This window comes from Asterias amurensis, chromosome 3 (assembly GCF_032118995.1).
Source record: "Asterias amurensis chromosome 3, ASM3211899v1".
Classification (NCBI taxonomy): domain Eukaryota; kingdom Metazoa; phylum Echinodermata; class Asteroidea; order Forcipulatida; family Asteriidae; genus Asterias; species Asterias amurensis.
This window is the reverse complement of record NC_092650.1, coordinates 22330001-22350655: the sequence shown is the minus strand read 5'-3', so window position 1 is coordinate 22350655 and position 20655 is coordinate 22330001. Positions and strand designations below refer to the sequence as shown.

General features: G+C 38.9%; 4 protein-coding genes across 5 annotated transcripts in view; all 4 read left to right on the top strand.

Moving 5' to 3' along the window:
• Nucleotides 1–11: 11 nt before the first annotated feature.
• Nucleotides 12–9502, top strand: LOC139934712 (cystine/glutamate transporter-like). 2 transcript variants are annotated; one of them, XM_071929086.1, is made up of 11 exons: nucleotides 12–686; nucleotides 939–1064; nucleotides 1388–1490; nucleotides 1953–1997; nucleotides 2475–2598; nucleotides 4135–4238; nucleotides 5087–5183; nucleotides 5760–5909; nucleotides 6697–6874; nucleotides 7541–7652; nucleotides 9470–9502. In XM_071929086.1, exons 1-10 carry the CDS (start codon nucleotides 197–199, stop codon nucleotides 7603–7605), a joined length of 1482 nt encoding a protein of 493 aa, XP_071785187.1. In that variant the 5' UTR covers nucleotides 12–196; the 3' UTR covers nucleotides 7606–7652; nucleotides 9470–9502. The 2 variants fall into 2 exon arrangements, with proteins under 2 accessions (XP_071785187.1, XP_071785186.1); XM_071929085.1 differs by lacking the exon at nucleotides 9470–9502 and having other exon boundaries at nucleotides 7541–9341.
• Nucleotides 9482–16233, top strand: LOC139934713 (avidin-related protein 4/5-like). Its single transcript, XM_071929087.1, has 6 exons — nucleotides 9482–9621; nucleotides 11056–11192; nucleotides 11859–11901; nucleotides 12026–12151; nucleotides 13513–13717; nucleotides 14364–16233. The coding sequence occupies exons 1-6, from the start codon at nucleotides 9618–9620 to the stop codon at nucleotides 14491–14493; spliced, it is 645 nt and encodes a 214-aa protein (XP_071785188.1). The 5' UTR covers nucleotides 9482–9617; the 3' UTR covers nucleotides 14494–16233.
• A 456-nt stretch (nucleotides 16234–16689) lies between these two features.
• Nucleotides 16690–17889, top strand: LOC139934781 (uncharacterized). Its single transcript, XM_071929185.1, has 2 exons — nucleotides 16690–17397; nucleotides 17866–17889. Exons 1-2 carry the CDS (start codon nucleotides 16690–16692, stop codon nucleotides 17887–17889), a joined length of 732 nt encoding a protein of 243 aa, XP_071785286.1.
• A 1361-nt stretch (nucleotides 17890–19250) lies between these two features.
• LOC139935021 (avidin-like) overlaps nucleotides 19251–20655 on the top strand; it is an 8639-nt gene continuing 7234 nt past the window's right edge. The window contains exons 1-2 of the mRNA XM_071929468.1: nucleotides 19251–19406; nucleotides 20204–20323. Coding sequence (XP_071785569.1) covers nucleotides 19403–19406; nucleotides 20204–20323 — 124 coding nt within the window. The 5' untranslated portion in view covers nucleotides 19251–19402. The remainder of the gene's footprint in view (nucleotides 19407–20203; nucleotides 20324–20655) is intronic.

Sequence of the window (20655 nt, the reverse complement as noted above, 5' to 3'; positions counted from 1 at the left end):
TCTTGACCCTTGTACTGTTAAAGTGTAAAGTTCTTGATATAAGAAAATATACTGACCCAGATTCAACAGATCAGAACTGCTATCTAATTCTAGAGGTGGGAAGTTCCGGGGTATTAAACCCCAATTCTGATCCAATTCACCAATTCTGCTCCAATCGCAACCCAGCAACTTCCAATAGCTTGCGTTATTGAAGATCATGTCTTCCTCCAGTGATAATGATGGTGTATCTGCGTTCGAGGATGCTTCCTCGGTGGCAAGAAGCAAGGAGGGCGAGGGTATGGTACTCAAACGCCAGATCGGCCTGGGTGGCTGCATCGCCTTCGTAGTCGGTACCGTCATCGGCTCCGGGATCTTCATCTCCCCGAAGGGCGTGCTGCAGAACACCGGCAGCGTGGGGTTGTCTCTCGTCGTCTGGGTCGCCTGTGGGATACTCTCCACCATCGGGGCTCTCTGCTACGCCGAGTTGGGAACCACCATACCCGAGTCCGGTGGAGACTTCACGTACATCTTGCGAACATTTGGTGTGGTGCTTGCCTTCTTGAGAGTGTGGACTCACATTGTCGCTGTGTTCACGGCTAGCTTTGCTGTTCTTGCTGTGACCGGAGCTACCTACCTCACTGAGCCATTCTTCGGAGAGTGCACTGTACCCACAGTAGTGATACAACTACTTGCTGCTACACTGCTAGGTAAAATCCTGACACATGTTTTTATCAGAGGCTTATTTGAAATCAATCTTAAATTATTAATTATTTGAACGCATTGGGTGGATTTCACGAAGAGTGAAGACTAAAGTCTTATCTCGAGTTAGGATCAGTTACTCGTCCTTTTTTTTTATTGCTTCTGTTATTTGCTGCTTTCTGGTGTAAGTAAAGAGGTCAATAAACAAGAAGCCCACGGGATAATAATAAAATAAAAAAATACATTTTATTTAATTACAGGTGCTGTATTTTGTCTGAACAGTGTAAGCGTTCCTTGGAGTAATCGAGTCCAGATTATTTTCAGTATTGCTAAAGTTACTGGTCTGTTGATTATCATTGTATCGGGCCTGGTCCTCGTCATCCAAGGTAGGAAATATTTAGAATCATATTACATGACGGTTGTCATTAATTTTAATTTTAGCAAGTTTTTCAGTACATGGTTATTTTACATTGTGTACTGGTAAAATCCATGCAAAGTATCAAATCCTACCAATGTACATGGTGTTACTGCAAATCATAACATATTTTATTTCCAAGCTGCGAAGGTTCAAATCCTTCTCATGTGCATGGTGTTACCGCAAAACCTACTTGGTTGTTTATCGACCATGCAACGTAAAAACATTAGAAGATCCATTCTTTTCTTTGAAATTCCGCTGTTAAAAGTGTTATTACTATTTCATTCTGAACAGGAAAATTTGAAAACCTTCAAAGTGGATTCACTCCAGCGATTGATGTGACACCTGACAAGCTCCCTCTAGCGTTCTACTCCGGACTATTCGCCTACTCGGGATGGTAAGATGGGCCTAATAATATAAAGCCTGAAGACGACGAGAGTATGTTCGAAACGTCGAGACCACACCGGCTCATTTCAGAGCCAACTCTCACACAAAAGAGACGTACACATGGTTGTTCCCGCAAGTTTACTAATGTTTATAGTTTCTTCCTATTTTAACACCATGCAAAGCTTCAAACAATACTTCACTAAGCCTGAAAGCACACAACGGTGTTACAACTTAGCAAGAACAGGTTACCAGCCACAGTTACCTTAAGTTTGGATTGTTTTGGCTGGTACCCTACTTTTTTTGCTGAAAGCAAAGAAATTTGCCAAGCAGGATTTTGATTGCTTAACATTGAGCTTTATGCAGTTGGGCCCTTGGGGTCAAACATTGATACTAAATGTAATATAATAATGTAATGGACCGATGATAGAATCGTATAATCAAATGGTAAATTTCCCCCTATTTGTTTGTACAGGCAGTTTCTACCGACATTCACGGAAGAAATCGAAAACCCTTCACGGTAAGTAAAACGCTGATATGTTAACACAGACGTGAAATATATATATATATATATTTTTAATAATAATTATCAATCAACTATTTTTAACTAAAAGGAACATTACATAATTAATTTTGCTGTCGTATTACAGTTGCTGGCAGTGTAAGCATTTTATGTTATTCACAACATACATAAACTGACAAATCTGAGTTTGAGATCGTTTAGCCATTTGGGTCTCGAGAAATAGTGAAAACGTACCGATTGCACATTTTGCATGACATCAATGCACAACAAAAATGAATAAACGCGAAATTTTAATATTTATTTATTACATTTCAGACATAAGGGGGTGTTTTCTACAGTCATCATCATTAGACAGTGTTTATGTCAATCAGTTATCTTGACGATTTGTGTTGTAATGGTCCTTAATGTCAGCAATTTAAGCAACACCAATATGTGCATTAATTATCGATCTGGGTTGTGTGTTATAATTATCAGAAATATTCCATTGGGAATTACTCTATCGATGACTCTAATTACTGGTGTATACATTCTGGTGAATCTCGCTTACTACGTGGAACTCACACCGGTTGAAATCCTCTCTTCAGACGCTGTTGCCTTAGTGAGTATCTTGCAATATTTCCTTTAAAGGCACTGGACACTATTGGTAGTTACTCAAAATAATTGTTAGCATAAAAACTTACTTGGTGAAGAGCAATAGAGAGCTGTTGGTAGATTGAAACATTGTGAGAAACGGCTTCCTCTGAAGTAACGTATAGTTTTTGAGAAAGAGGTAATTTCTCACTCAGTAATATTAAAAGACTTAAGGCATAGAGCCATTTTTAGGCATCTGATGAAAGCACAAACAAATTTTGTGCAACAAGGGTGTTATTTTTCTTTTATTCTCTTGCAACTTCGAAGCACAGTTTGAAATCCTATTCAGAAATCAGTTTACTTAAATGTTTGTTATAGGAGGAGAATCTTGTAGAGGCAACACAACTATCATATATAAAATTTATATCTTATAACTTCATTTGATTTAAACAGAACAAAATAAAGGACGCTTAAGGAACTCAAGCCTCGGGTTGGTTTTATTATACACCCAAGATTAACACCAAAGATTTCAAACAGAGTGCCAGCGCTCCACCAACTACCCTATCTGGTCAGTCTTTGTTCGGGGTGCCAGTCAGAAACTACTAAACTGTCATGTAGCTAGGGATCACACCGAGGTTGACGATATAACTTGAAAAGCAGCAGTCATCAGGGGATCACCTTGTGATTTATTAGTTGATATCTGAAATAAAAAGTCTCATCCCCTGGTTTATTATTTGTTTTCTCGAGACCTATGGTGAGCTCAGCCCCTGGTTGTTTATTATTTGTTTTATTATAGACCTATGGTGAGCTCAGCCCCGATTGTTTAGTATTTGTTTTCTCGAGACCTATGGTGAGCTCAGCCCCGATTGTTTAGTATTTGTTTTCTTATAGACCTATGGTGAGCTCATCCCCTGGTTGTTTATTATTTGTTTTCTCGAGACCTATGGTGAGCTCATCCCCTGGTTGTTTAGTATTTGTTTTATTATAGACCTATGGTGAGCTCAGCCCGATTGTTTGGTATTTGTTTTCTTATAGACCTATGATAAGCTCATCCCCTGGTTGTTTATTATTTGTTTTCTCGAGACCTATGGTGAGCTCATCCCCTGGTTGTTTATTATTTGTTTTCTCGAGACCTATGGTGAGCTCATCCCCTGGTTGTTTATTATTTGTTTTCTCGAGACCTATGGTGAGCTCATCCCCTGGTTGTTTATTATTTGTTTTCTCGAGACCTATGGTGAGCTCATCCCCTGGTTGTTTATTATTTGTTTTCTCGAGACCTATGGTGAGCTCAGCCCCGATTGTTTAGTATTTGTTTTCTCGAGACCTATGGTGAGCTCATCCCCTGGTTGTTTATTATTTGTTTTCTCGAGACCTATGGTGAGCTCAGCCCCTGGTTGTTTATTATTTGTTTTCTCGAGACCTATGGTGAGCTCATCCCCTGGTTGTTTATTATTTGTTTTATTATAGACCTATGGTGAGCTCATCCCCTGGTTGTTTATTATTTGTTTTCTCGAGACCCATGGTGAGCTCAGCCCCTGGTTGTTTAGTATTTGTTTTCTTATAGACCTATGGTGAGCGTGTCCTCGGACCCTGGGCATTCATCATCTCGATAGCTGTCGCATTGTCTTGTATTGGTTCAATCAACGGATCCATCTTCAGTTTTGCAAGGTAGCCCACTTTTTTGTTTAAAATAAGTTCCGTGTTTTTACTTTCTAAACCGTACAGCACAGCAGCTGAACACAACATAATTTGCTAACCAGAATGAGGCTACCAGCCAAAATATCATGAAACACATTTGACTGGTATCCTGCTAATTACTGCTCAGCACAAAATCTGTAAGCAAAGTAGTCTGCTTATGCATCTCTGTGAAATTGGTGTCCGTTGATCCTTATTTGGTTAATTTGACACAGAATCCAGGTCACACCGACCCATAAATGATTCATAACCCATTGGAACCTAGAATTGTTTAGACTGTTTAGAAAATGATTATCTTAACTTTGAGAAAAAGCCAAAACCAAATGTTTTTAACCACCGGGGTGATTTAAGCCCAACTTAGTTGTTGTCTTTAAAGGATTTCAAAATGTCCATATATAGATTTACATTAAACTTGCAGGGTTTGAAGATAATGATAGTGGAAAGCTTCCCTTCAAATATTACTTACTGAGGTGCTGTAGTTTTTGAGAAACGAGTAAAACAATGTCACCAAAGTACGTTTGTAAATGCTTAAAATAATTTTCATCTCATGAGACGAAAACTATTTTTATGACATTGTTTTACCCATTGTTTGACATTGTTTTAATTCCCCCCAAATATAGCACCTCAGCACGTAATATTTTCAGGGAAGCTTTCTACTATCATTATCTTCAAACTGTGTCAAGTTTAGTGTAAATCTGTGGACATTGTGTTTTTTGTCCTACAAAAAGTACATACACCCTTTAAAACTTTGTGAGAGTACTAATTTGGATTCATGATTCAAGAATAATTTTTTTTTTTCGGTTTGTCTGCATTCCCTGCAGGATTCTGTTGGTGGCTTCCCGTGTGAATTGTATGCCTCAGATTCTAGGCATGATCCATGTTCGTAATAAGACGCCTCTTCCTGCAGCAATTGTTACGGTAGTAAAACAACAGCCTTTTGTTTTATTGTTGGGGTTTTTGTTTGATTGATTGACGTGGCTGTGGGCTATTGGGGTTTCATGGTATTTGAATGTTTGTTTGTATTGTTCTGCTCTTGTTATATTAAAAAGAACAAGGGCCACCAATTTTTGGGATCAGCCTTACCTTGGCATGATGCCGTGCGTCTTTTATTGGTTCATTAATCGCATTTAGAAACCGAAAGAATAATTTTCTTGTTCTTAAAAAATTAAAATTACATTTGTTCAGAGTGACGAAGCGCTCATGTACTGTACAGCCTGCCGTCGATTTCACAAAACTCTTCTTAACTTAAGACTGCTCTTAGGACTTAAGGACGAGTCCCAACCCCGCACTGTAGCATGCGGACCTTAAGGTTAATCCTAAGTTAGGACGAGTTGCTCGTCCTAACTCAAGATAAGACGAGTCCTTACTCTTTGTGAAATCGACTCCTGTATCAGGTTCGGATCGAACAGTAACACAATGGTTTACAGTGAAAGAAGAAGAACTACATATTTCTAACCACAGTTTGCAAATTCACTTATTGATGATCTTCCACAGTTCCCCATTGTTATTGTGATGCTAATTTCACCCGATGTCAATGCCCTCATCAACTACATGAGTTTCGCAAGATGGTTGCTAGTCTCTATCGCAGTCGCTGTGTTACCTTATTGGAGATGGAAGTACCCTGACATGGAGAGACCTTTCAAGGTATGAGACAAATGCATCCTTGTTTTAGAGACCAGCCGACAAATTTACCAAACTCTTCCTGGGATTAATCTTGGACTTAGGACGAGTTAAGTTCCGTAACCATAGGCGTTAGGACGCGTTGAAAGGACGAGTTAAAGACAGTGGACACTATTGGTAATTGTCAAAGACTTGTCTTCACAGTTGGTGTATCTCAACATATGCATAAAATAACAAACCTGTGAAAATTTGAGCTCAATCGGTCGTCGAAGAAACACCCTTGTCACACGAATTTGTGTGCTTTCTGATGCTTGATTTCGAGACCTCAAATTCTAAACTTGAGGTCTCGAAATCAGATTCGTGGAAAATTACTTCTTTCTCGAAATCTACGTCACTTTAGAGGGAGCTGTTTCTCACAATGTTATATACCATCAACCTCTTTCCATTACTCGTAATCAAGAAAGGTTTTATGATGATAATTATTTTGAGTAATTACCAATAGTGTCCACTGCCTTTAATCGTCCTAACTCGAGATATAATTAATCAGTAAGTTTTCCTTGTGGCTTATAAAGCCCGGTTCATACTTTCTGCGATTAAGAATGCGATATTATTTTGACGTCACAAATTCGTCACGAATTTGCAAATTCAGTTACCTTGTGATGAACTCATGCGAAAGATGAGTAGCAAAAACAGGCCTGTGACGTCAAACTTCGGAACACGCATTTCGCATTCGCAGGAAGTTTGAACCATGCAGGCTTTATTTTGACATTATTTTATTCATTGATCTATTTTACATTGTTTGATTCAACAGGTTCCGATAATTCTACCATTCATCTTTATCCTGTGTGCGCTGTTTGTGGTAGCGGTCTCGATCTACTCTTCACCAATAGATTGTGGCATAGGAGCTTTGATTACACTGTCTGGGGTACCAGTCTACTTTGTCTTCGCCAGATGGCAGGGAAAACCCGCATGGTTCACGCGGACATTCGGTAACAAATTTATACAAACTATTATCTTTAGATTAATTTCACTTGATTAAAAAAAGGTGTATAACGAAAAACATCTTTGGCATATTCATCAGGCTTGGATCTACATGAGCGCCGCTTGCGGCGGATACCGGCGCTTTATTAAGTGTCCATTATTATTATTATTATTACATTTGTATCATTAAACAGGGCACTGAACCATAAGGTGCTTCTCTTAAACCCTTATAACTCGCACCTTTTAAAATTCGGGCAACCGGGCCGAAATTATACTATGTAACTTCTCAGCAAAATACTTTACCCTCCGGGTCACGCATGGCACATTAACTAGTGGTATAACTTCAAATAATTCTTACAATAAAAACTTACTTGAAAACGAGCAATTGAAAGCTTTTGATAGTAAAATACATTGTAAGAAACGGCTCTCTTTGATGAAGTAACGTAGTTTGTTTTTTAAAGACGTCATTTCTCACTCAATAATGAATTAACGTCAGGCCTGAAGCCTTGTTTAGACTTCTAGAAGAATATTATTTTTGCAGCGATGGTGCATTATAAAAGCAGTCAAAATAAGACTGCATTATTGTGCTACACTGAAATTCGCCTCATGCGGTCAAAAATACGACATCTTAATGCTTGCCCTTTTATTTCTTTTGTTTCCACCTCTATCTGCAGATTCAATGACGTGTTTCCTGCAAAGATTCCTTATTGTGACCCCAGAAGACAAAAAAATAGAGTAGCCCGGAATGATCAACTTTTGAGTGATGAGAATCCCTGTGTAGATTTTGTAAAATAAATGTTACCTCAACGCCTCCAACCGTTGACTTTTGTTTATACTCTCACTTTTTTTGCCACAGCTCACATTGTTTTTTACATGTTTTTTCCAACTGTGGACTTTACCCGAACCATGGACCCTATTAGTTAGGTCCCGGTTTGAATGTGTATACCTAATTCATGTGTACATTGAGTTGTCCCAGGAAATTTGTCCGCTGGATTTCTGTCCCACATGGAAAATTTACATTGAATTGAAGAGGATGATTCGAAAGAGGGCGCTATTGGAAGTAGTTTGTTCACATCTCGCCATTTCTGGGGACAGAATCTCCGGGCGATAGTACCGGTTATAGATTTGTGCAATAGTTTTAAAGACACTGGACACTATTGGTAGTTGTCAAAGACCAGTCTTTTCACTTGTATCTCTTGTATATCATTGTCTTACGAAGTTGTGTGTTTCAGATGCTTGATTTCGAATCCACAAATTCTAAACTTGAGGTCTCGAAATCAAATTCGTGGAAATACTTCTTTCTCGAAAACTATGCCACTTCACATGGTATACTATCAACCTATTCCCATTACTCATTACCAAGTAAGGATGTATGCAAATAAATATTTTGAGTAATTACCAATAGTGTCCACTGCCTTTTAGGATAACTTACAGTATTGGTAATTATTGAAACATTTTATATTGGGGCAGACATATTTTTGCAAGAGGGGCAATGTTTTGAGAAGGGGTTTTTAAATGTATGAGTTTTGTTAGTTTGGTATGTTTTTCCCCAATATGTTGCATTGATTGAACAATTGTTCTGTGCACCCCATGACGTATCTTGCAAAGAAACAACCGAACAGTAATAGCGATTGACAAGTTTGGTTGCAAACCAAGTTTGGTTGCAAGAATAAATCTCGTTACAGCTTGGGTTTTGGTAACATTGATTTGAATGAAAGAACATCAGAACGACCCGCACCATGTAAAGGTCTATATGCCAGTGTCATACCTCGTTGGTATGTTCCTGTATTCAGTATTCCTGTAATATTTAATCATAATATTCAATGTACCAACAGGAACCAGACCAAATCTCATTCCAACCTCGGTTTTGAACCAGACTAAATCTCATTCCAACCTCGGTTTTGGTTACATGAAAGAAAATCAGAACGACCCACACCATGATAATGGTATGTAGACCAATGATACCACGTGCAGTATTTCCCCGTGCTGCCACCTTAGTCATGTTCCCTGTATCTAGTAACACCAATGACTGCCATGGTATAAACAGGAACCCGGCTTAATCTCATTACGGCCTCGGTTTGGTTACATTGATTTGAATGAAAGAAAATCAGAACGGCCGCACCGTGATTAAGGTATAGGCCATCGATAACCTCTTGGGTGTGTCCCTGCACTGCCATCTTAGTCATGTTTCTACGTATCCAGTCAGACAAAGTAAATGCTAATATTCAATGTACAAACAGGAACCAGACTAAATCTCATTCCAGCCTCGGTTTTGGTTGCATTGATTTTAATGAAAAGAAAATCAAAACGGCTGCACCGTGATAAAGGTCCATAGGCCAATGATACCCATGCGGTATTATTGAATCTCAGTCAGAAATTATGGCTGGGGTTAAAATCGTAACAGTGTTCCCGAAACAGTGTAAAGACTGTTTAAGTGTCGGCCATCATGTCATGGCGTATGTCATTGCGACTGTGTTTGAATAAGCCTGAACCTATTTGTTGACGCGGTTTCGACAAGGCCAAACAAGTTTTACATACAATGGAGGGGGTTATCTGCAATCAAACTTTGAACTTTGCTAACTCTTTTGTTTATTGAGGGATAGATGACACCCACAAACTGAACGGAAACATTTGCGAAGGGCCTTTGTTCATGAGTGTATAAGTTTCACAACAAACATAATCTTGTTGGTGAAATAGCTACGACGAAGTGTTCTGCTTGTCTGACGATTACGCTGTGAGAATATTGAAGTCATGGGTAAGTTGAACAATATTACGAGCTGATGAAGTTTGTAAGTTCACAAGTTATTATAGTACTAAGCTGATGAAGTTGTAGTGAGGGAATCTACAGGACTTATACTTAGTCATCCAAGGGTTCCTTGCTCGGTGTTGCTACCCGCCAACATTCTCCGCTGTTTCAATGAAGACTTTTTATACAGCGTGCCCAGAGAGCATTCCCTTTTTATTGAACGATACAAACATTGGCAAATTACTGGACTTATTATTTGCATTAAGGACATAATGTAACGATAATGGTCATTTATCTATAATTATGTAAAAATTCTTAACCACTTGGTAACTTGGGCCATGTGTTTGAAAACAAATTACAAACACTTTTACAGAAGTGTTGAAAAATGGATGCACCCTAACAATCTGAATTATTGCTTCATTTGCCAACTGGGGCTAAAGATGCTGACTGGGAAAAAATAGGGGCTATCGACCACCCCCTCCCCTTCCCCTACCCCCACCCCTTTTTCTCAACACCCCATGGTCACTACAGAGGCTGTTGTGATGAAAATACCTGACCTGGTTCTTAACGGAGGCAACGAAGGCGATTTCATCCATTCAATTCAATTCAATTCAATTCAATTTTTGTTGGTCCTACCATGGAGGAAATTCATTTTGAATACATGCAATACAGACAAAATTAATAAAGCACAATCATAAATAAACTACTGGAAATACATCATATTAATTAACCAGAAAACTACATAATAAACCACAACGGAATCATACTGAAAACAACATGGTCATTGCATTGGTGCCCTTGAAATGCTCCAGTAGAACTTTTGCCTTAAATGGTGCCCTTTAGTAACATCGAACTTCTGAGAAAGCATCAAATCTTCTTCTGACAAAAGAAGCAGCAGGGTGCAAACTTTACATGTTTTTGTAAACAAATTGTCTTTGTATTAATTTTGGTTTTTACTCATACACCGATGTGTGTTAGCACTGTATACTCAGTACTTTCCCGAGTCCTGTGAAAAAATATCACAGGCATGTGATATCGGGAATACAGGCACATGACTCGGGGAAAGTACTGAGTATACAGTGCTAACACACATCGGTGTATGGGTTAAAAAAACAAAATTAATATCCTTTATCCCCGATGCAAATTTAACATCTATTATATCGTTGCGGTACCCGCTGCCAAAACATAGGATTCGAACTGCCTCTAGCTGCCCGGCAACCTCGGTAGTCAAGTTGGTAAGACACTGCTCTAGAATTGCAAGGGTCGTGGGTTCGAATCCCACCCGAATAATATGCCTGTGATATTTTTTCATAGTACTCGGGAACGTACTGAGTGTACAGTGCTAACACACATCGGTGTATGGGTAAAAACCAAAATTAATAGTCTTTATCCCCGATGCAAATTTAACATTTAACATCTATTAAAATTGTCTTTGATTTACAGAGATGAAAGTGGTTTTGCTCTTTCTCGGGTTAGTAGTCTGCGTGTTAGCCGTGGATGCCAAGAGACGCAGTCCACGGGATCTGTCTGTGGAGTGGTTGTGGGCGAAAGATGGCACTGCCCCAGAACAGGAAAATGAGGTAGGTGTACAGCCTAGAGCAAGTTCGGGTGTGGTGACTAGACTGTACCAGAAACTGGCCTTCAGAATCGATGGTTCACTTTTCACTTTTGTGGATTCTGTCTGATTTTGATTTGCCTTTTGTTTGACTGATTTTAAGAGTGAAATGTTTTTCCGTTCAGTTAATTTCAAAGGGATTAGATTAATTCTTGAATAAATGCTTCTTAATTTAATTCTATTTTGATTTGCGGTTGAATCAAAGACAAATTAACTAGAGCGGGTTTTGAACCAACGACCTCCGGATTAACGTGCTCTTCCAACTGAGCCGTGTAGCCCTGTGTTGGTGGTCTCCCTATTTTGTCAATATTTTTGTGCGGGGTGCCAGTCGGAAGCCATACAACCGTTAATTGTTGTGTCGCCCGGGATCACAAATTTACCTTGTCAGTTCCCCTTGTGGATTATGTTTGAACTATATTTTGAATGGAAAATTTACTCTCACTCAATCGATCGCCCACAGGCGCGGCTGGCTGAATGAAAATTGTTATGAATTGCAATTCGCCATTATTTGGTCAATTCCCTTTTGAGAGTTGATTAAATTCCAAATATTCATGAAATAAAAGAAAAGAAAAGACACCGCATCACAACAATTATTCTAATCTTTTGTTGGGGTGTATGATTTTGTTTTCAGGTGACGGAAAAAGAATTGTTGAGAAATAGAACACCTAAATCAAGTGAGTAATTTAACGGACTTTGATATTGACGTCTAGTTACTGAATCAATTTCTTTTCTCCATCTAAACAAACAAACAAACAGTTCAATGATTATCCGTGTATTTATTTGAATTTCTTGGTCTAGCTTGCTCAATTCACGGCACCTGGTATAATCAGCTTGGATCCGAAGTCATCATCAACGCAACCACTCAGACCGGGGTTCTGATTGGGGAATTTCGCACAGGTGTCGAATCGAAAGAGGGCGCTGCCGGTAAGGGTTTCAAGTCAATTCAATAATTGGTTGTTATAATCAATCGTCTCTATAGCAGCAGAAAATATAAGACAACTTAGAAGCCCACTGTAAATAAAACGTTTAAAATAAACAAAAACTTATCGTGTTTGTGCACAGTAACTTATCGTGTAAGTACACTTTAAAGGCAGTGGGCACTATTGGTAGTTACGCAAAATAATTATTAGCATAAAACCACACTTGGTAACGATTAATGGGGAGAGGTTGATGGTATAAAACTTTGTGAGAAACGGCTCCTTCTGAAGTGACGTAGTTTTCGAGAAAGAAGTAATTTTCCACGAATTTGATTCCGAGACCTCAAGTTTAGAATTTGAGGTCTCGAAATCAAGCATCTGAAAGCACACAACTTCGTGTTACAAGGGTGTTTTTACTTTCATAGTTATCTCGCAACTCCGATGGCCAATCGAGCTCAAATTTTCACAGGTTTGTTTTTTAATGCATATGTTGAGATACACCATGTGAGAAGACTGGATTTTGACAATTACCAATAGTGTCCATTGTCTTTAAAGGCAGTGGGCACTATTGGTAGTTACGCAAAATAGTTATGAGCATCTCACTTGGTAACGAGTACTGGGGGAGCTGTTGATAGTATAAAACATTGTGAGAAACGGCTTCCTCTGAAATAACGTAGTTTTCGAGAAAGAAGTAATTTCCAAGCAGGATTTGAAACTTTGCGTGGTCTAAAATACGAAATGTAAAGGTTGGTGGTAACACCATTTAATGACTATCTCTAATGAGTTGGGGGTGGTTCTGAAAATATCCGTTGGTTTCAATTAGTTAATAGTTAGTAAAACTGTCAACTAAAATATTTGAATTTGATTTCGAGACCTCAGAACTAGATTTTGAAGGGTATTTTTGTCTTCCGTTATTATCTCGCAACTTCGACGACCAATTGAGTTTTAATTTTCACAGATTGTTATTTGGTTCTGGTCTTTGACAATATTATCAAAGATGTCCAGTGTCTGTAAGTTCAAACTTTCCTTGTATGTAAACAATTAGTTGTTGTGTATACGTTTACACGATAAGTAAAAAAGTACACGAATAGGACTTCTAGAATTATCGTGTACGTACACATCGTGTACGTACACGTATTATCGTTTATGAACACGATAAGTTGGTTAATATAAAATGATTATTACAAGGCTACTGATGACGTTATCTACCCGTATGAGTGCATGCAGTTGGCTGTCAGTAATTTGCAGGAATTCTATTTTTTACCATTGTGATTAAACCCATTGATGTAGACAAACTGTACACCACCAACCAGATCCCCAAATATAAATACGATAACTATTATTATTTGTTGTATTTTACCATACAAGGCGTGTCTTCCTCTAAGCTCGTTGGACACACCTCTATAAGCGCTGAGCATGATACCTTTGGTATGACCGTCATGTGGCAGAATGGTCGCTCAGTCACCAGCTGGACCGGACAGTGTCATATCTGCAACGGCGAAGAGACCCTAATGACCACGTGGATAATGACGTCAAAGGTGGAGACGTGCGAAGAGAACTGGAAGGCAAACAGGTTAGTGGTGGCGTAGACTGGTCGCCTGTCTTTTTTATTATATATTATTTATTATCGACAAGGATAGCGACATGTCTTATACTTGCCTTTTGCAGTCCAGTGGTTTCGTTGGATGCAATGATTTCATTGGACTAAACGTGCAGTGACGTGAGCTTTCCATGTGTTTTGATTGGTCTGAGTTCTTTACAATTATTACCTGAGACCAATCAAAACACAGGTGGAAAGTTTATTATTTGTTCGGTCGTCTGCATGTTGCGTGTTGTGTGCCTTATGTACAGTAGGCGTAGACCTGCATCACCTCTAGCACATGATACCACATTTTGAATCGTACGTCACGTTACGAACAATGAAATTACTGTATCCTTTGAAAATTTCAGAACTCGGAAGTAACTACTTTTATAGTAAACGTGCGAGCACAGCCATGTATAATATCTGTATTGAGTGAGTGTTGGCTGTGCTAAAGAGCCGGTGTGGTTTCGACATTTCGAACTGTATACTCGGCTCATCTTCAGGAGAAACTCAAGAAGATTGTAGTTTTGATCTGGTAGATATACGTAAAAACGTGTGCAGTGGTCATGACTTTAGTAACAAAGCCACCACCAACTAGATTTTACAAGTAATTCTTTTTTCTCCTCCATCATTTCAGAATTGGGCAAGACATATTTAAAAGGTACGAGGTTCGAGACGGTCCCCGCCGGCACGAGGACACCCACACCCCGAGAGACGTTGCTCGTCAAAACGAGCAAGACGAGACCGAAGAACAAAAAGATATTTAAGTTATACTTGTATTGTAGACATGTTAGATTGTCTGTCGCGGTGATAGTAAAGTCGTGCAGGTGGCGTTATGATTTCGGTTTCCGCGATCGAATACTGATACCCTCGTATCGCGAGATCACTGCCTCTCGTGCGAAGCGGCCGGTTGCTGACTTCTACACCCCCAAACCAATGTTGCGGGAATTGCGGAACGCTATCACCGCGACAGACATTTAACGACTTGTCCACAAGTCTACTCGTAATGATGTGCTGATCGTATCAAAGACTACAAAACATTTTTTTCTATGAAATTTCTATTTCAATATATTATTATTAGTCTCAATTTTCGATCACAAATGCGGTGTTACTGTACTTTGTTTATGCTTTAATACGTTTATTGCCATATTGTTTTGCAGTTGTGGCAGCTATGTCGTTCATATCTGAGTTAGTGAAACAGTCAATGGCCACGAATGATTTTATGAAGAATCGATTAGATTTATACCTTTCGTTATTCATCATTTGGCATCACACTTTTAACCTTTCTTTTTATTTCGTTAGCCGCATTATTGCTTATTCCCATAGCGTCAAACCTTTATCAGCGTATATTCATGGCAAACCAAAATCAGAAAAGATAGAACCCATCATAAGAAAAGGAAATCGATGAAAACAGCTGTAAAACCCAAAATGACACAACCATGATTTGTATAGAACAATGACGTCAGTTGAATTGGCTCAAGTTATTTTTGGTTGTTTATTTCATACTACAATACCGATACACTGTATACATATTCATGTTTTCGTCCTTCGGATGGGACGTTAAGCCGTTGGTTCTGTTTGCTCTGTTTGTGTTCTAACGCACGTATAGAACAACCCAGTGCACTTTATCGAAAAGAGAAGGGGCTCGCCCCAGTATTCCTGGTTTGATTGGGAAAATAGAGTTATGCCACAGCACCTTGTAAACCATGATGCTACGTAAAAGGAGTGTGTCTCTTTATTCAAAAACGTAAAGTCCCCCCAGCCCCCGATTTCACGAAACCCATCGCAAGTAGCGACGCATCGTAGGGTTTGCGATGCGTCGCAGACGTATAAGACACTACGCAGCTGCGAACAGTTCGTAACTTACGACGTGTCACCGGGGGCAACTTGCACTTTCGACGCGTCGCAGCGCTTCGTGAAATCGGGGGCATATCTTGCAGGAAAATACTGTTAAAGCGCCTTGAGTATCACTGAGTGACGGATTTGCACACTAGAAGCAACTATTATTAAAAAGACACGTTGCCTTTGATCGGTCGAGTTGGTCTTTGAAAAGCGTCTTGTAGCCGTTATGATCCACACAAATATGCCTAGAAAATGCGTGGTTTTCCTTTTACCTCGTCGACTAACACTATCGGCCATTTATGGGAGTCAAATTTTTGACTCCCAAAAATGGCCGACCGTGTTAGTTCGCAAAGCAAAAGGAAAACCAAGCAATTTAGAGGCAATATTGTGTGGATTATTGTATTCTACTTTTAAAACATCTTTCCAACCATATGCGTTTTATAACAAACGGTTTCAAACGTGTTTTTTTTATTAGGCCAACTCGTCTGATCCAAGGCAACGTGTTCCTTTAAGTGTGCATGGTTGCACCTTGCTTGGCGTACAGCTCAGTTTAAAATTTACAGTTTAAATGACAATGTAAACATGTTCGTAGCCATTCAAAATGTTTATTGAAAGTATCAGTTTGTGAACGAAGATGAATGTAATAAAACGAAACTCAAACTTAATTGAGATATTCTGCCCCAAAGTGTTGTAACTAAATAGTCGTCTTGTACATCACAGTGATCGACGAGGCTCCCGGTGGAAATTTAGGCAACTCACAGAAAGCTTGGGAAACCAATAGCATTGCATTGCATCCATCCCCTTGCACCACCACCCCCCCCCCCCCCCCTTCAACCTCTTGCATCCATTGAGCCCGAATAAACAAGAAATTATGTTTTTTTCTGTTCCCCTTTTGGTGCATTCGTCATTATTTTAAGCAACCAGTAACTAAAGTCTAAACTCCACTAAAGTAAGTGATATATTCAGGATGTGTTGCACTTTTTGCAGGCGGTATCTCATTGGTTAAGTATAATTTATAAAGCCATCCCCCTCGGATTAACTCTCTCACTGCCCTCCTTATCATTGAAGAAAGAAGGTTTGCTTTAAACAATTCGAATGGTAGGGCTAGAAAGGAATCTACAATGGATTATACTGATGAATTGTCAACGATCCTGAATATTAATAAAATAGACATTGCAGCAGTCTCCAAAACCTGGTTTCCAGCAAACATTGACACTGGCCATTTTGACATTCCTGGCTTTAACTTGTATAGCAGACCAAGGAAACACAAGAGAGGAGGGGGTGTTGCCCTCTATGTACGGGAGAGCATACAAACAATACATCTGCAGATCATTAACGTACCGGATGAACTTGAAGTCCAATGGATTTGGGTGCGATCCCCACGTCTACCAAGAACAGTTTCTGGGCTTTTAGTTGCCGTACTCTATCACCCACCATCATCACCATACGAAGACTTAATTATTGAACACCTTGTTACAACACTGGACACGCTTCAAACAAAATACCCATCGTCTGGTATAGCCATCCTTGGTGACTTTAACAAACTCGACACTGATACCATCTGTCGGTTTACTGGTTTGGTCCAGGTTGTTAATGCTCCTACAAGAGGACAAGTCATTCTCGACAAGATCCTAACTAATTTAAAGAGTCACTACAATGTTCCCCAGATAACTTCACCCATCGGTTTGAGTGACCATAGCACAGTCCTGAGGCTTCATTTCAACTACTCTCACAAGTCTAATGCCATCCAACGCCGGACTGTTCGACCTCTCAGAGATTCGGATAAACGTCAGTTTGGACAGTGGATCACAAGTTTCGACTGGAATGATGTTAGAGAGGTTTCGCAGAGTCGCGGATACGAATACGCATACAGATATCGAACCGTACGCGTTCGCGTCAAGTGAGCTGTGTTGTTTTGTTTCGCAAAATTCTAACGAATACCCTCAACTTGAGGCTCAAGAAAGGGCAATTAACCAAATGGCTGCACCCATGGACAATCGCCATTTCTCTTTTTCGGAAGCATGGTTGTTAACAAAAAATAATGTCCAACTACATCCATATATGATACCTCTAATAGACATGGTGAAAACCTGGTACAAAATAACAATCCGCAAAAAAAACATTAACAAAATATACTCGTTGTTTACTTTATGGCGACAGATTTCCGTTTTGAGCGACTATTCTAACTTGTTTACAACGCTTATCGTCACATGGACCTCAAAAAGTGATGACGTGCTATGACGTATCCGTTCACGTAAGAGTATCGGTGACTCTGCGAAACCTCTCTAATATTGCAGCCCCAACAACAAGTACTAAAGTAGAAGAATTTTACCAATCTCTGCACAATGCCTTGGATAAGTACTTCCCTATACTCGTACTGTCACTATTTATATAAGTGATACGCCGTGGATGACTCCTGAGATAAAAACTCTTGTTGTGTAACGACAAAGGGCTTTTAACTGTGGTAAATTAAATCTTTGGAAATTACTTCGTAATAAGATCATTAGACTTATCAAGTTAGCCAGGTCTGCATTTTTCAGCTCTAGTGTTTCAAAGCTTAGAATTAGTAACCCTAGGCAGTAGCACAAACAAATAAAGAAAATGACATTGTGTTCTTGATAAACCAAATAATTCTGCTGTGTTGATAGCCACCGATTTTAGTAAGGCATTTGATAGAGTTGTCCACAATATAGTTGTTAATAAATTTATTAACCTTGGGGTCAGAACTTCCTTAATTCCTTGGCTATGTAGATTTGTATCAGATCGTCTTCAAAAAATATACTTACAGTCAGAGTAAACAGAATTTGCAATTTTTTTTAAAGAAAAACAACAAGAGGATAAAAATAGAGTGAACTGTTGATAGACGATGCATTATGGGCCTTGGTATGTAACTTATTCCTTAAAGACAGTGGACATTGTCAAAGACTAGTATCCTCACTTGGTGTATCTCAACATATGCATAAAATAACACACCTGTGAAAATTTGAGCTCAATCTGTCATCGAAGTTGCGAGATAATAATGGGAAAAAAACACCCTTGTCGCACCATGGTCACACGAAGTTGTGTGCTTTCAGATGCTTGATTTCGAGACCTCAAATTCTAAATCTGAGGTCTCGAAATCAAATTCGTGGAAAATTACTTCTTTCTCGAAAACTACTCCACTTCAGAGGGAGCCGTTTCTCACGTACTACATAATACAGTTTTATACTATCAGCCTCTCCCCATTACTCGTTACCAAGAAATGTTTTATGCTAATATAGTTTGAGTAATTACCAATAGTGTCCGCTGCCTTTAAAGCAACACCATAATAATTAAACTACTGCTCAAAACGTTAGGCTTAACGGAGATCAACATGTAGATAATCAGCATTTCTGGTATTGAACCCATGCTTGTCAAAAACATCTCACTAATATTACAACAAAATATGTTTGCATGATGGGGCTAAACAATTTTTACATATATTGCAAGCTAGAAAGTAGACCATTTACAATCGGGCATTTGTACACGGTCAGTCAATCAAAGTCATGTTAATTTTTCTCGTTTTGAACCCGGATCTTTCAAAGTAATAATAATGGTGCACCTTTGACCTGAAATCCTGAAGTGCACATTTACCTGGAAATCCTGAATTCAATTCAACCAAAACAACCTGCTAAATCGTCACACACAAATCGGCTGTGTTGTTGAACCCGGAAAAACAAACACGAACATTAAATTCACCCAACACCAACCACTCCAAGCCCCACCAAACACTTTTAGTCACTCTACCATCAACCCTTTTCACAATAACAACTGCCTACATACATTAGTCTGACGATAACGCATTAAGAATTCGTCATGGGTAAGTAGAAAAGTTATTACCTGAAGCTGAAATGTATGTTTTATTTGGTCAGTCAATAAACGTCGGAGTCGTCGTAGCAAGATCGTTTTCTTCGTTAATAGAAGTGAGTGAGTTCGAATCCCAGTCGTGACACCTAGGCCCAATTTCATAGACATACTAAGCACAACAATTTGCTAAGCATGAAATTTCTTCCTTGGTAAAAACAGAATTACCAACCAAATTTCCAAATGATTATCAGGATAAGCAAACAACAGCTGAATACCAGTAACAAGCAATATGCAACAAATGGACATTTTGATTGGTAATCCTGTTTTTATCGAGGAAGAAATTTCATGCTAAGCAAATTTGTGTGCTTAGCAGCTCTATGAAGTTGGGCCCTGTGCCCTTGGGCAGGGCACTCAAACATAATTGGTGCGTAAAAGGTTCATACAAGTTTAGGTTTATTGTTTATCCTTACCTCATCTGTTATTTTTACTTTATTTATTTATTTTTAATTTAATTCAGTTTATTTTTTATTCTTAATATATATTTATCATTTTCTTTTGGTTTTTAATTTTCTGCTTTTGTTATTGCTTTGTGTACTATACTATGTTAAATCTATATTAATTTTAATGTATACCCCAGATGTGGGGCTACAGATCTACGGATCATAGCATGTATTTGCTTTTGTTGTCCCTTGCCCATCTTGGGGTATAATGTTGTCAATGTATTTTGTTTTGTTCTGTTTTGGTGAATAAAATAATAATAACAGTAACAATATAACAACGAGTTGTCTGCGTTTTGATTTTTTGATCTAGCTGTCGTCTCCAGCATTCAAGGAACGTGGTACAATGAATTGGGATCTAAAGTGATCATCAACGCTGTTGGCCCTCTCGGGGTTTTCAGTGGGGAATACCACACGGCTGTCGAAACTGACGGTAAGCTTGTTTGTTTTTTATTTAATTTTTTTTATTCGAGTAATAGTTATTATTAGAGAATTGTTGTATTTAATCGAAAGTTAACAATTTAATCGTCGCCAGCCGCAACACAAATATAGATTGTGTCTTTAAAGGCACTGGACACTATTGGTAGTTACTCAAAATAGTTTTTAGCATAACAACTTACTTGCTAACGAGTAATGGGGAGAGGTTGATAGTATAAAACATTGTGATCAACGGCACCCTCTGAAGTGACGTAGTTTTCGAGAAAGAAATAATTTATTTGGTCTCGAAAAAGCATCTGAAAGCACACAACTTTGTGTGACTAGGGT

Coding starts and splice junctions, on each gene's coding strand:
- LOC139934781 (XM_071929185.1), top strand. CDS start 16,690: ATGGATTATACTGATGAATTGTCAACGATCCTGAATATTAATAAAATA. Junction 17,398..17,865: donor CAAGTTTCGACTGGAATGAT/GTTAGAGAGGTT, acceptor CTAATATTGCAG/CCCCAACAACAAGTACTAAA.
- LOC139934712 (XM_071929086.1), top strand. CDS start 197: ATGTCTTCCTCCAGTGATAATGATGGTGTATCTGCGTTCGAGGATGCT. Junction 1,491..1,952: donor CTATTCGCCTACTCGGGATG/GTAAGATGGGCC, acceptor TTGTTTGTACAG/GCAGTTTCTACCGACATTCA. Junction 5,910..6,696: donor ACATGGAGAGACCTTTCAAG/GTATGAGACAAA, acceptor TTGATTCAACAG/GTTCCGATAATTCTACCATT.
- LOC139934713 (XM_071929087.1), top strand. Junction 11,193..11,858: donor CCCCAGAACAGGAAAATGAG/GTAGGTGTACAG, acceptor TTTTGTTTTCAG/GTGACGGAAAAAGAATTGTT. Junction 12,152..13,512: donor ATCGAAAGAGGGCGCTGCCG/GTAAGGGTTTCA, acceptor TTACCATACAAG/GCGTGTCTTCCTCTAAGCTC.